Raw genomic sequence first — 15,258 nt, forward strand, 5'->3', positions numbered from 1 at the left:
ATGTTAGTAGCAATGATGCGGATTGGATCGTGATCTGAGGATTATCCTCATTGCTGCACAGAAGAATTATGTCTTTGATGCACCGCTAGGTGACAGACCTATTGCAGGAGTAGATGCAGACGTTATGAACGTTTGGCTAGCTCAATATGATGACTACTTGATAGTTTAGTGCACCATGCTTAACGGCTTAGAATCGGGACTTCAAAGACGTTTTGAATGTCATGGACCATATGAGATGTTCCAGGAGTTGAAGTTAATATTTCAAGCAAATACCCGAGTTGAGAGATATGAAGTCTCCAACAAGTTCTATAGCTAAAAGATGGAGGAGAATAGCTCAAGCAGTGAGCATGTGCTCAGATTGTCTGGGTACTACAATCGCTTGAATCAAGTGGGAGTTAATCTTCCAGATAAGATAGTGATTGACAGAATTCTCTAGTCACCATCACCAAGTTAGTAGAACTTCGTGATGAACTATGATATGCAAGGGATAATGGAAACGATTCCCAAGCTCTTCGTAATGCTGAAATCAACGAAGGTAGAAATCAAGAAAAATATCAAGTGTTGATGGTAGACAAGACCACTAGTTTCAAGAAAAGGGCAAAGGGAAGAAGGGGAACTTCAAGAAGAACGGCAAGCAAGTTGCTGCTCAAGTGAAGAAGCCCAAGTCTGGTCCTAAGCCTGAGACTAAGTGCTTCTACTGCAAAGGGACTGGTCACTGGAAGCGGAACTGCCCCAAGTATTTGGCGGATAAGAAGGATGGCAAAGTGAACAAAGGTATATTTGATATACAGATTATTGATGTGTATTTTACTAGTGTTCGTAGCAACCCCTCGGTATTTGATACTGGTTCAGTTGCTAAGAGTAGTAACTCGAAACGGGAGTTGCAGAATGAACAGAGACTAGTTAAGGGTGAAGTGACGATGTGTGTTGGAAGTGGTTCCAAGATTGATATGATCATCATCGCACACTCCCTATACTTTCGGGATTAGTGTTGAACCTAAATAAGTGTTATTTGGTGTTTGCGTTGAGCATGAATATGATTTGATCATGTTTATTGCAATACGGTTATTCATTTAAGTAAGAGAATAAATTGTTGTTCTATTTACATGAATAAAACCTTATATGGTTACACACCCAATGAAAATGGTTCGTTGGATCTCGATCGTAGTGATACACATATTCATAATATTTTGAAACCAAAAGATGCAAAATTAATAATGATAGTGCAACTTATTTGTGGCACTGCCGTTTAGGTCATATTGGTGTAAAGCGCATGAAGAAACTCCATGCTGATGGACTTTTGGAATCACTTGATTATGAATCACTTGATGCTTGCGAACCATGCCTCATGGGCAAGATGACTAAGACTCGTTCTCCGGAACAATGGAGCGAGCAACTGACTTATTGGAAATAATACATACTGATGTATGCGGTCCGATGAGTGTTAAGGCTCACGGCAAGTATCGTTATTTTCTGACCTTCACAGATGATTTGAGCAGATATGGGTATATCTACTTAATGAAACACAAGTCTGAAACAGTTGAAAAGTTCAAAGAATTTCAGAGTGAAGTGGAGAATCATCGTAACAAAAATAAAAGTTTCTACGATATGATCGCAGAAGTAAAATATTTGAGTTACGAGTTTGGCCTTCAGTTAAAACAATGTGAAATAGTTTCACTACTCACGCCACCTGGAACACCACAGTGTAATGGTGTGTCCGAACATCGTAACCGTACTTTATTAGATATGGTGCGATCTATGATGTCTCTTACCAATTTACCACTATCGTTTTGGGGTTATGCATTAGAGACAGCTACATTCACGTTAAATAGGGCACCATCTAAATCCGTTGAGACGACACCGTATGAACTATGGTTTGGCAAGAAACCTAAGCTGTCGTTTCTTAAAGTTTGAGGTTGCAATGCTTATGTGAAAAAGTTTCAACCTGGTAAGCTCAAACCCAAATCGGAGAAGTGCGTCTTCATAGGATACCCAAAAGAAAATGTTGGGTACACCTTCTATCACAGATCCGAAGGCAAGATATTCGTTGCTGAGAATGGATCCTTTCTAGAGAAGGAGTTTCTCTCGAAAGAAGTGAGTGGGAGGAAAGTAGAACTTGATGAGGTAACTGTACCTGCTCCCTCATTGGAAAGTAGTTCATCACAGAAATCTGTTCCTGTGACTACTACACCAATTAGTGAGGAAGCTAATGATGATGATCATGTAACTTCAGATCAAGTTACTACCGAACCTCGTAGGTAAACCAGAGTGAGATCCGCACCAGAGTGGTACAGTAATCCTATTCTGGAGTTCATGTTACTTGACCATGATGAACCTAAGAACTATGATGAAGCGATGATGAGCCCAGATTCCGCGAAATGGCTTGAGGCCATGAAATCTGAGATGGGATCCATGTATGAGAACAAAGTGTGGACTTTGGTTGACTTGCCCGTTGATCGGCAAGCAATTGAGATTAAATGGATCTTCAAGAGGAAGACGGACGCTGATAGTAGTGTTACTATCTACAAAGCTAGAATTGTCGCAAAAGGTTTTCGACAAGTTCAAGGTGTTGACTACAATGAGAGTTTCTCACTCGTATCTATGCTTAAGTCTATCTGAATCATGTTAGCAATTGCCACATTTTATGAAATCTGGCAAATGGATAAACAAAACTACATTCCTTAATAGATTTATTAAAGAAGAGTTGTATATGATGCAACAAGAAAGTTTTGTCAATCCTAAAGGTGCTAAATATGCAAGCTCCAGCGATCCATCTATGGACTAGTGCAAGCATCTCGGAGTTGGTATATACGCTTTGATAAGTTGATCAAAGCATATAGTTTTATACATACTTGTGGTGAAGCCTGTATTTACAAGAAAGTGAGTGGGAGCACTACATCATTTCTGATAAGTATATGTGAATGACATATTGTTGATCGGAGATAATGTAGAATTATTCTGCAAAGCATAAAGGAGTGTTTGAAAGGAGTTTTTCAAAGAAAGACCTCGGTGAAGTTGCTTACATATTGAGCATCAAGATCTATAGAGATAGATCAAGACGCTTGATAAGTTTTTCAATGAGTACATATCTTGACAAGATTTTGAAGTAGTTCAAAATGGAATAGTCAAAGAAAGAGTTCTTGCCTGTGTTACAAGGTGTGAAACCGAGTAAGACTCAAAGCCTGACCACGGCAGAAGATAGAAAGAGAATGAAAGTCATTCCCTATGCATTGGCCACAGGTTCTATAAAATATGCCATGTTGTGTACCAGATCTATTGTATACCCTACACTGTTTTTGGCAAGGGGTATAATATTGATCTAGGAGTAGATCACTGGACAACGGTCAAAATTATCCTTAGTGGAATAAGGATATGTTTCTCGATTATGGAGGTGACAAAAAGGTTCGTCGTAAAGGGTTACGTCGATGCAAGTTTTGACACTGATCCAGATGACTCAAAGTCTCAATCTGGATACATATTAAAAGTGGGAGCAATTAGCTAGAGTAGCTCCATGCAGAGCATTGTTGACATGGAAATTTGCAAAATACATACGGATCTGAATGTGGCAGACCCGTTGACTAAACTTCTCTCACAAGCAAAACATTATCACACCTTAGTACTCTTTGGGTGTTAATCACATAGCGATGTGAACTAGATTATTGACTCTAGTAAACCCTTTGGGTGTTGGTCACATGTCGATGTGAACTATGGGTGTTAATCACATGGTGATGTGAACTATTGGTATTAAATCACATGGCGATGTGAACTAGATTATTGACTCTAGTGCAAATGGGAGACTGAAGGAAATATGCCCTAGAGGCAATAATAAGTTATTATTTATTTCCTTATATCATGATAAATGTTTATTATTCATGCTAGAATTGTATTAACCGGAAACATAATACATGTGTGAATACATAGACAAACAGTATGTCACCAGTATGCCTCTACTTGACTAGCTCATTGATCAAAGATGGTTATGTTTCCTAACCATAGACATGAGTTGTCATATGATTAACGGGATCACATCATTAGGAGAATGACGTGATTGACTTGACCCATTCCGTTAGCTTAGCACTTGATCGTTTAGTTTGTTGCTATTGCTTTCTTCATGACTTATACATGTTCCTATGACTATGAGATTATGCAACTCCCGTTTACCGGAGGAACACTTTGTGTGCTACCAAACGTCACAACGTAACTGGGTGATTATAAAGGTGCTCTATAGGTGTCTCCAAAGGTACTTGTTGGGTTGGCGTATTTCGAGATTAGGATTTGTCACTCCAATTGTCGGAGAGGTATCTCTGGGCCCTCTCGGTAATGCACATCACTTAAGCCTTGCAAGCATTGCAACTAATGAGTTAGTTGCAGGATGATGTATTACGGAACGAGTAAAGAGACTTGCCAGTAACGAGATTGAACTAGGTATTGAGATACCGACGATCGAATCTCGGGCAAGTAACATACTGATGACAAAGGGAACAACGTATGTAGTTATGCGGTCTGACCGATAAAGATCTTCGTAGAATATGTGGGAGCCAATATGAGCATCCAGATTCTGCTATTGGTTATTGACCGGAGACGTGTCTCGGTCATGTCTACATAGTTCTTGAACCCATAGGGTCCGCACGCTTAAAGTTCGATGACGGTTATATTATGAGTTTATGTGTTTTGATGTACCGAAGGAGTTCGGAGTCCCGGATGAGATCGGGGACATGACGAGGAGTCTCGAAATGGTCGAGACGTAAAGATCGATATATTGGACGACTATATTCGGACATCGGAAAGGTTCCGAGTGATTCGGGTATTTTCGGAAGTACCGGAGAGTTACGGGAATTCGTATTGGGCCTTAATGGGCCATACGAGAAAGGAGAGAAAGGCCTCAAAGGGTGGCCGCACCCCTCCCCATGGGCTGGTCCGAATTGGACTAGGAAGGGGGCGCCCCCTTCCTTCCTTCTCCTTTTCCCTTCCCTTTCCTTCTCTCCTACTCCTACTACTTGGAAGGGATCCTAGTTCTACTAGGAAAGGGGGAATCCTACTCCCGGTGGGAGTAGGGCTCCCCTAGGGCGCGCCATAGAGAGGGCCGGCCCCTCCCCTCCTCCACTCCTTTATATACGTGGTCAGGGGGCACCCCATAGACACAACAATTGATCTCTTGATCTCTTAGTCATGTGCTGTGCCCCCCTCCACCATAGTCCACCTCGATCATATCGTAGCGATGCTTAGGCGAAGCCCTATGTCGGTATAACATCATCATCGTCACCACGCCGTCGTGCTGACAAAACTCTCCCTCAACACTCGGCTGGATCGGAGTTCGAGGGACGTCATCGAGTTGAACGTGTGCAGAACTCGGAGGTGCCGTGCGTTCGGTACTTGATCGGTCGGGCCGTGAAGACGTACGACTATATCAACCGCGTTGTGCTAACGCTTCCGCTTTCGGTCTACAAGGGTACGTAGACAACACTCTCCCCTCTCGTTGCTATGCATCACCATGATCTTGCGTGTGCGTAGGAATTTTTTTGAAATTACTACGTTCCCCAACAGTATGTACCAGTAGCTATGTGTTTGATCTCTCTCTCTCTCTCTCTCTCTCTCGTGTTCTTGAGGTGATACGATCTTGATATATCGCGAGCTTTGCTATTATAGTTGGATCTTATGATGTTTTCTCCCCCTCTACTCTCTTGTAATGGATTGAGTTTCCCCTTTGAAGTTATCTTATCGGATTGAGTCTTTAAATATTTGAGAACACTTGATGTATGTCTTGTCGTGCGTATCTGTGGTGACATTGGGATACCACATGATTCACTTGATGTATGTTTTGGTGATCAACTTGCGGGTTTCGCCCATGAACCTATGCATAGGTGTTGGCACACGTTTTCGTCATGATTCTCCGGTAGAAACTTTAGGGCACTCTTTGAGGTTATATGTGTTGGTTGAATAGATGAATCTGAGATTGTGTGATGCATATCGTATAATCATACCCACGGATACTTGAGGTGACATTGGAGTAGCTAGGTGACATTAGGGTTTTGGTTGATTTGTGTCTTAAGGTGTTATTCTAGTACGAACTCTAGGGTTGTTTGTGACACTTATAGGAATAGCCCAACGGATTGATTGGAAAGAATAACTTTGAGGTGGTTTCGTACCCTACCATAATCTCTTCATTCGTTCTCCGTTATTAGTGACTTTGGAGTGACTCTTTGTTGCATGTCGAGGGATAGTTATGTGATCCAATTATGTTATTATTGTTGAGGGAACTTGCACTAGTGAAAGTATGAACCCTAGGCCTTGTTTCAACACATTGCAATACCGTTTACGCTCACTTTTATCATTTGTTACCTTGCTATTTTGATATTTTTAGATTACAAAAACTATTATCTAATATCCATATACCACTTGTATCACCATCTCTTCGCCGAACTAATGCACCTATACAATTTACCATTGTATTGGGTGTGTTGGGGACACAAGATACTCTTTGTTATTTGGTTGCAGGGTTGCTTGAGAGAGACCATCTTCATCCTACGCCTCCTACGGATTGATAAACCTTAGGTCATCCACTTGAGGGAAATTTGCTACTGTCCTACAAACCTCTGCACTTGGAGGCCCAACAACGTCTGCAAGAAGAAAGTTGTGTAGTAGACATCACCGTGGAGCCTAGGACGGCGTCACCACCAAAGCCTTGGGTAGGCGAAGATCACCTTTTGCCAGGATAACTTGTACTAGTTGTCTCCCTTCAAATTTGGCCGCTGTTGGATCCCTTACCGCCTACATTTGGGAAGAGGACTAGGGCCCCTATAAATAGGACTAGCCACCACAGTAGGAGGCAACTAATCTTGGATCGGATTCATTCCATCCTCAACCACACAAGCTCATCGAGCCCAAGAACACCTCTCCTTAGGAGGCTGTTCTTTACTTGTACTTGTTCATCCTCAGCCCAAGAGGCAATCCACCACACCACACTGGAGTACGGTATTACACCACATCGGTGGCCCGAACCAGTATAAACCCTGTGTCCTTTTTTCTTCGGGTTCGGCGAGTTAGGTTCTGAGATCGTTGCAAGAGCGTGAGCTGGGGGAAAGATCTTCGTGCGCACTCCAAGTGTTCGAACCTCAAGGGTTTTGCCGGAACCCGAAATCCGACAGAGGCAACCCCATGCGATGGATAGGGCCTTCGATCGGACAAATGACTCTTGATGTAGGACGCGTTCCGGCCAAGACGTAATTTGGACACACACCCCACTTTAATACGTTGCAAGCACATCTTGACGAGTGTCTTTCAGTGCACAAATTAATATCACAATGATCCGGCTCGTAAGTATATGGTTGTAAGAATTAAGTCCTCATACGCATGCCTATTTTTATTATAAGTTTTCTCTGTTGCAACTTGTTTATGATCCGGTCTAAAAACTACAATTTAATACTCTTGCAAAAGCTTGTTAGAAACCCTTGTCTTCAAGGTGCACGTCCTCTCGTTGGTTCGATATCTCAGGATCACCTCTAGGGAAAAGGCAAGAATCCTTTTTCTACTTGTTTACCAGATCACTAAAGGGACTCATCATTGTACTAAATGTAGGGATTGACTTTTGGGTTTAGGGTATACATTGTTAGTGATTAGAATTTAGGGTATACAACGTTAGTTTATGGTTTAGGGTTCAGAGTCTACATTTTATTGATTAAGGTTTAGGGTATACATCGTTAGTGATTAGGATTTAGGGCTAGGATTTATGGTTTAGGGTTCAGAGTCTACATTTTATTGATTAGGTTAATCACATAGACTTCATTGTTCATGATTTACAGTTGGCATTTATGACTTTGGTTTCAGTATTTATAGTATTACTATTTATACCTTACATTATTGCATTTCATGTTTAGGACTTTCAAATTGTATGATCATTTCATCCAAATAATTAACTTGTCAGAATTGTATATTGAGTCTGTAAATAGTATAATTACCAACACAAAGTAATAATTAACTCATCAGAATTATATTGCAATGAATCAATGACTAATAGAACAATTATTACAATGTAATACATTACGTAGAATAAATAAATAAATCTTATATGCACGGAACTAAATTTAGTAATACACAAACATAACACTAAGTTTGATTGTCTTGGGTTTAAGATGATAATCCTGACACCGATGAATTACTACAATCAACTTAATTTGGATCAAATAACTGAACAACTAGATCATAGAAATCTTATTTGACATGGACTCAAACGAATTAATAAACTATAATATTTAATGTGTTAAGTTCTATCGGTACAAACTAGGAACTTAACACTATAATAGTAAATGTGACAATCTCTAACACACACAATTATTTTACACGCATAACCATGGGTGTACCAATTGTATTTCCATTCTAATATTTGAAACTAAACAACCTAGGACAGTGTAATTCTAGCCGTCATGAAATCAAACAAATATTATGTTTCATCCTATGTAACTTAAACCAATTTGTTTTTCCAAACATGTCAGCACACATAACTATATTATTCCCCTCGTAAGATTCAAGATCGTACTATTTTAGACCACATCAACTTAATATATCCAAAGTATCGCCACTACAAACCAAATAAGGCACTTGAATCAAGAATACTCAAAAGAAAACAACGAGTGACGAGATTTGTGAAGCATTATCATTTTCAAACTGTTGCACAAGAACACACAATTATGGACAAGAAATATATAAGTACAACCAATCTTTTCAGCGAATCTTGGGATAGAAGTGGAGTGGCGTTATGGATTCCTTTGATCTTAAGTACATACGAAGAATAAGAAATCTTCCTCTAGGATTGCATTCCCTGTAAAATGACAGCGAAGTAAAAGAACAGACAGGAACCAAGACCAGGAGCAACCCTATGCATATGCTGTGAATGAACCGTTTCCCTTACGGCTTATGTTTGTCTAGGTTAGATTGACTTATTGTATATTAACCTACCCCCACATGAACAGTTATGCGACCTCACAAGAAAATATATACGACTTTGATGTACATTGCATTACGGACATATATGAGTACTAGCAAGATGCTCGTGCGTTGCACGGAACATCAAGATCTCGTGGGAGAAAAGGATGAACGAGGAAAGGCCTTATCTGCAAATGTGGAGAGGAGTGCGGTTAAATTGTTATAGTTTTCTTCCTATCCGTTAGATATAGATTGGACGACCTATATTGCAAGATGGCATGCACATCATCATCACCAACTCTGCTTTTTATAAGAGTAAATAGATTATACAAGATGAAAATACTATATACATAAACGAATATCCGAATCTTGGCGCAGAATAGCGGGCACAATCTGCGTGCCCCCTGCACATGCCTGCCACATATCCTTCCCTCGAACCAATATGACCTTGGGTTCACGCCTAATGATCAACATCTACACATACAAATAAAATACTACTTTGGCCCCCAACGAAACTAGTGAGGTTATCAATCTCATTAGCTTTGCTAATTAATACTATAAATAAAGAAATTTAAAAGCACAAGTGTATGAAAGATTTCGTTATAGCAAAAAGCAGATTACAGGAAGACGCAAACATAAATGTAAAAACGTAAAGGAATATTTTTCCTTGCTGGAGTACTATTTAGTTTCTGCTACTCCATGTTACATTGACTGACCCATCTGAGGGATACAGCAGTACTACATGGCATCTGGCATTAAATGGAAGCATTTGAAACTCAAGCCCATCTCAAGAAATTTACAGCAGAATCCAGGACGCCGAGGATCTCCAAAACTATGCCATTTCGGGGAGCAACATCCGGAGGAGAGAGGAGAGAGAGTCAGAATCAGAAAGCTAAAAAAAGCAGCCAGCAATCTAGTGGTGTAGCGAGGCGAGCCCTGGCTGCGTCCCTCCCCTTCCTCCGTTTCCCACCCCTCCAAAAAAAATTCACCTCACGCCCCCGGGCCCCGGGCCTCCCCCCCGCGCCGACGACCCCCCGAAGCTCCCGGAGGCTTCTAGGGCCTCGCCGCCGCCGCCGCCGCCGCCCCCCCTCCCACCAATCGCCGCCTCCGGCAGCGGCGAGGCCGCTTCGCAGACGGCGGAGGGACGGTGCTAGGGTTTGCAGCCGCGGCCGCCGGCGCCCGCGGAGGAGGATGCATATGATGCGGCGGCTCAAGAGCATCGCCTCCGGCCGCTCCTCCGTCTCCGATCCGGTGCGCGTGCTCGATCTGTCCCCGCCCCTCCCCTCCCCCCCGCCAGCGATTCGCGGCGCAGCTGCATTTGCCGTCAATGACACGCAAACCGTGGTGCCGTTTCGTTTTTGCGCGATTTTCCTAGCCTTGCTCGAGCAGCAGCATCGTGGTTCATTCGCTGGATTGATTAGTTGCTATTGGGCGAGAAATAAAAAAAATGCATGTTGCGCTGTCAGGTGGAAAATGCTTCAGTTTGCTTTCGTTGGATTTGGCATTGAGCTAGTTGCGCTTTAAAGGTGACCGTTTCATTCTGCTTTTCATTGACGTGTACGATGAAAACGATACTTAGATTTTTTAGTCCCTAATGCTTTGGCACCGTGAAATGTTTATTTCCGAATAAGTACGGTTCATCCATTTTATAGGTTCATTTTTGCCCCCAAAAGGCCGCAAGGCTGGATTCCACTATTGTAAAGATGCAGAGTGCCAGCATTCATATGCAAAAGAAAGCCACAAGAACGAGCTAGGAGTTCAGGCCAAGCCATTTTATAGTTTCATGAATCATTAAGATATTTGATGCTCCATTTCTACTCCGATAGTTGTTCGGTAGCTTGTTCACTCCATTGGTCATTCACGCGAAAATAGTTACCTACATGGATTGACCGGGAATTGGCTTACCATATAACTATTGCCATTGGATCCTTTTTTGCATATGGTTCCAACCTTCTTTTCAAAGAAGAAAAAACCATGCTCTATGGGGCAGCTTTAGAAGTCTTCTTGCGGATAAGCTTTATGAGTTACCCAATAGTACAAACGTTAAAAGAGGAATGCATATTTTGTTAAAAGATATTGGTGTGTATAATTCTTGATTGATGGAAAAGTTTGATGGATGCAGTTTGTTGGTCATTGCTTGGGACTGCTAGAAAATGGGATGGCTTCCGTCGTTGCAAGATCTATTAATTTCTGTGATTGCCAAATTGAAGTTTCCGTTTAGCCTCTCTATACTCTCCAGCTGTGAATACTTATTTGCATATATTGTTCTTGTTAGGGTGGTGACTCTGGCTCAAAAAGGCCAAAATTTGATCAGGATGGATTGGGCGATATTGTCATTCAACCACATCTATCTGATGACAAACCTATGCATCTAGACCAAGAATCATCATCATCATCATCATCATCATCTCATAGAGATGCTGAGGCAAGCACATCTACTAGTATGAATCCTGCTAAAGCTGAAGAAACAGGTGCAGATCTTCCGAAAGGAATGAATGATATGACAATAAGCGATGATAAAGTTGGCCATAATAATGATAAGGTTATTTTGATTCTCCGCCCATGACTTGTTGACCTAATGCCATTTATTCTTTTGCTATTTATGTGATGGCTTTTCTGACTATAGGAGGCTGAAGGGGTTACCGTTGATGGAAGTGGAACAGAAGCTGGCCAGATCATTGTGACGACAATAGGAGGTCAAAATGGGAAGCCAAAGCAGGTGATGCCTTGATCAGTATCTTTACTACTCTCATACATATTCTACTGCCGGATTCTAGATGCAGTATTTCCATATCGGAAACCTTTGTATGGTCCATGGACTGAGAGTTTACTTGTTCTCGGGAACTCTTATTGGTAGAATTTTGCACTATGACCCCATTTATGGGCATATACAGCATTATTTTTCCTGATGGCTGAGTATTGCGGCTTAAAGCTATTCTCTGGGATGTTTGTACTACTGCATTTATTCCTCAGAACATTGGATGGCCCAGTAATGATAATACTAATACTCCAACTGTTTTACAGAAGGTCTCATACATGGCAGAACGCGTCGTTGGGACTGGTTCGTTTGGTGTAGTATACCAGGTGTGTTAATTTGCCGTCTTTCGCCCTTGTATATCACTACAATTTCTGTTAGTGAATATTTCTAATGCTGGGCCTTGAAGTCATTGATAATATCTGGTACAACAGGCCAAGTGCTTGGAAACTGGAGAGACTGTTGCCATTAAGAAGGTGCTGCAGGATAAGAGATATAAGAACAGAGAGTTGCAAACAATGCAGTTACTTGAGCATCCAAATGTAGTTCAGCTAAAGCATCACTTCTTTTCGACAACTGAGAGGGGTGAAGTGTACCTAAACCTTGTACTTGAATATGTCTCGGAGACAGTTTATCGTGTTGCCAAATATTATTGTCGGCTGAACCAGCGTGTACCCATACTATATGTTAAGTTGTATGCATATCAGGTTTGTGAAGATGTTCCATTGTAGTTTATATATTCTTTCAAACGGTTACTTTCGATGATCCTCAAGTTGTTTGTTGTTCCATCTTTGCATAGATGTGCCGGGCCCTTGCATATATCCATCGTGTTGTTGGTGTATGCCATCGAGATATTAAGCCGCAAAATCTGTTGGTAAGTTCATTAGACTTTTATTAGACATATCTTCTTGCTTGAACCATGCAGTATCATTGCATGCTTGCAGGTTCCCTCCTTCAATGATGACTGCTTGCAATATTCTAAAATATTATTTGATTGTATCATACGTAATGATCAACTTACTGCAATGGATTAATCTTCCAGGTCAATCCTCATATGCATAAACTTAAGCTTTGTGATTTTGGGAGTGCTAAAAAACTGGTATGTTTTTGTCACTTATTTTCTTGGTCATGTGTTTTTACATGTATTTGACAGTACATGGCTCTATTTTAGGTCCCTGGAGAGCCAAACATCTCATACATCTGCTCGCGGTATTATAGGGCTCCTGAACTAATATTTGGAGCTACAGAGTACACCACAGCAATTGATATCTGGTCTGTTGGTTGTGTAGTAGCTGAGCTTCTGATTGGTCAGGTATAGAATCTCATTCTAGAAGCTCAGTTTTCTTGCAGCCAAGTTCATTAATTGAAGTTATGCTTCCTTGAACAGTGAATTTTTTGTTTATCATTATAGATCGTATGACTCCTTTTATAGCTGAAAGTAATGGTATTTAGTTACAAGAACAGTGGAATATCCGGATAAGCAAATACTGCACAAATCAAGCTCTGTTAAATTATGCAGATGTTATCAAATTCATTTGAAGTTGCTTCACTTTAGAGGGCTAATACTTTCATGGAAAAAATCAAGTTGATTATTACTTTCCTGTCGACAAACTCTTTTTTGTACATGAGCTGGATTTTTTTGTTGAGTTCTCTTTTTTTGGGGGAAATTGCAGCCTCTGTTTCCTGGAGAAAGTGGCGTTGATCAGTTGGTTGAAATTATAAAGGTTTGCATCTCCCGCCAAACCATTAAAGTCTAGTAATTAAAATCAGTAGGCTGAAGTCATCATTTCTTCTCCCTATTCTAGATTTTGGGTACCCCAACAAGAGAAGAAATCAGATGCATGAACCCAAACTACTCCGAATTCAAGTTCCCTCAGATAAAAGCTCATCCCTGGCACAAGGTTAGTAACCTCTCTATATGTATTCAGTTAGCCTAGACTGCTGTAACATGCTTGCCTAATTTTCTTTTGCATGCAGCTTTTTGGTAAGCGTATGCCACCTGAAGCAGTTGATCTTGTGTCAAGGCTACTTCAGTACTCACCAAATCTGCGCTGCACAGCTGTAAGAATGATTTTATCCTTGGGCTATTTGAACCAACCTATGAACAAGTCAGCACAAATTCATTGCTTGCTAACGCTAAAGTATACTCCCTCCGTCCCATAATATAAGATCTTATTACATCCACATTGGATGCAATAAGATCTTATATTATGGGACGGAGGGAGTACATTTTTCTCTAGCTAAAGTACAGTATGGTTGCTTCTAAGAAGAGTGTTGTGTTGTCCTGGCATCTGTGAATCACGGCCCTACTAAGGGCCAGTTTGGTTGGTGTCCACGGCCACATGCCTGGGCAATAGCGTTGCCTGGCATGGACACATTTTCTGTTTGTTTTGCTGCCTGGTCAGGCAACTTTGGATGAGAGGCGTTTGGTTACCACCCTGGCCTGGATAGTTCACTATGAATGAAAAATTCAGCTCATGAGCCCATGTACGAAGAACAGTCTCTTTAATTAAAGAATTAAAGGAGCCCAGGCAGCTGCAGTGTTCGCCAGGCGCTCCAATTCTTACGCCTGGCCCAGGCTAACTATCTCCCTGGCTTCACTGTCCAGGCTAATCACTTGCATGCAAACCCAGGCCGGGCTATACCTGGCATCTTGAGGACCTGAACCAAACAACTTACAGGCAACCTCCAGGGACGTCCCAGGCCAGGCGAGACTTTCCCAGGACGCAAACCAAACTAGACCTAAATTCATGAATGAAAGAAGAGAAATCCTTGAAAAAGGCGAGTACTATTCTGACTAGACATTTTTGCAGGTCGATGCTTGTGCCCATCCGTTCTTCGATGAACTGCGGGATCCCAAGACCTGCTTGCCAAATGGACGGCCATTACCACCATTATTCAACTTCTCGGGAGCTGGTAAATAATAACCATACATAGACTCTGCGATTGTTTTGAACTGTAAAAACTACACCGTGCTGTTGAGTTTTTTGGTACGCTTACCTGATACCTGATACGTACAACCCATGGACATGTGCTGCAGAGCTAGAAGGCCTCCCTGTTGAGCTACTCCACCGGATCATTCCTGAACATATGAGGAAGTGAAGAGAGATGGCGGCTGGAGAAGCGGTCGCTATTTCTCGGCGCCACTGTGCGGGTGGAGACCGGACACCGCGAGCATATCCATGGCTCGTCGTGGATTTGATCTGGAGTAGACTCCCCGGCTGGCCTGGACTGGCCTGGAGCTAGAGAAGGGCAACCGCGGGCATGTGCCCAGGGCCCAGACCCACCCACACTGCTGTGGGCCCCTGTTTTAAGTGTATGTGTTTATGTCGTTTGATGAAAGAATAGTATGTTGCTCGTTTCCAGCTTTCAGAACTTTCTCAGTGAAGCATGAAAATGATGATGTCACGCTTCGTATTGACATGGGATTCAAATTCGAATCCCATATCCGAGGCATTCATGGTGGATACCTTTTGACTTGACCAAGTTGCCAGCAGATGCGTTTTCGACCATCATCAAGGCCAGCATAATCATACATGCATTGCTTCTATACGAGTGCAATCGAAGTACTACAGATCACCAGA

General features: G+C 41.8%; 1 protein-coding gene across 1 annotated transcript; it reads left to right on the forward strand.

Moving 5' to 3' along the window:
- Positions 1–9,834: 9,834 nt before the first annotated feature.
- Positions 9,835–15,095, forward strand: LOC123049664 (shaggy-related protein kinase alpha). The gene is made up of 13 exons (XM_044472560.1): positions 9,835–10,170; positions 11,195–11,461; positions 11,546–11,638; positions 11,944–12,003; positions 12,109–12,381; positions 12,474–12,548; positions 12,717–12,773; positions 12,846–12,986; positions 13,348–13,398; positions 13,480–13,575; positions 13,652–13,735; positions 14,488–14,590; positions 14,715–15,095. Exons 1-13 carry the CDS (start codon positions 10,111–10,113, stop codon positions 14,774–14,776), a joined length of 1,422 nt encoding a protein of 473 aa, XP_044328495.1. The 5' UTR covers positions 9,835–10,110; the 3' UTR covers positions 14,777–15,095.
- The last annotated feature ends 163 nt before the right edge of the window (positions 15,096–15,258 follow it).

Source organism: Triticum aestivum, chromosome 1A, assembly GCF_018294505.1.
Source record: "Triticum aestivum cultivar Chinese Spring chromosome 1A, IWGSC CS RefSeq v2.1, whole genome shotgun sequence".
Lineage (NCBI taxonomy): Eukaryota > Viridiplantae > Streptophyta > Magnoliopsida > Poales > Poaceae > Triticum > Triticum aestivum.

Bases quoted from the DNA above. Each gene is read 5' to 3' on its own strand.
- LOC123049664 (XM_044472560.1), top strand. From the start codon at position 10,111: ATGCATATGATGCGGCGGCTCAAGAGCATCGCCTCCGGCCGCTCCTCC. The intron at 11,462-11,545 runs GTTATTTTGATT...TTCTGACTATAG, and splicing joins TTGGCCATAATAATGATAAG to GAGGCTGAAGGGGTTACCGT. The intron at 13,399-13,479 runs GTTTGCATCTCC...TCCCTATTCTAG, and splicing joins AGTTGGTTGAAATTATAAAG to ATTTTGGGTACCCCAACAAG.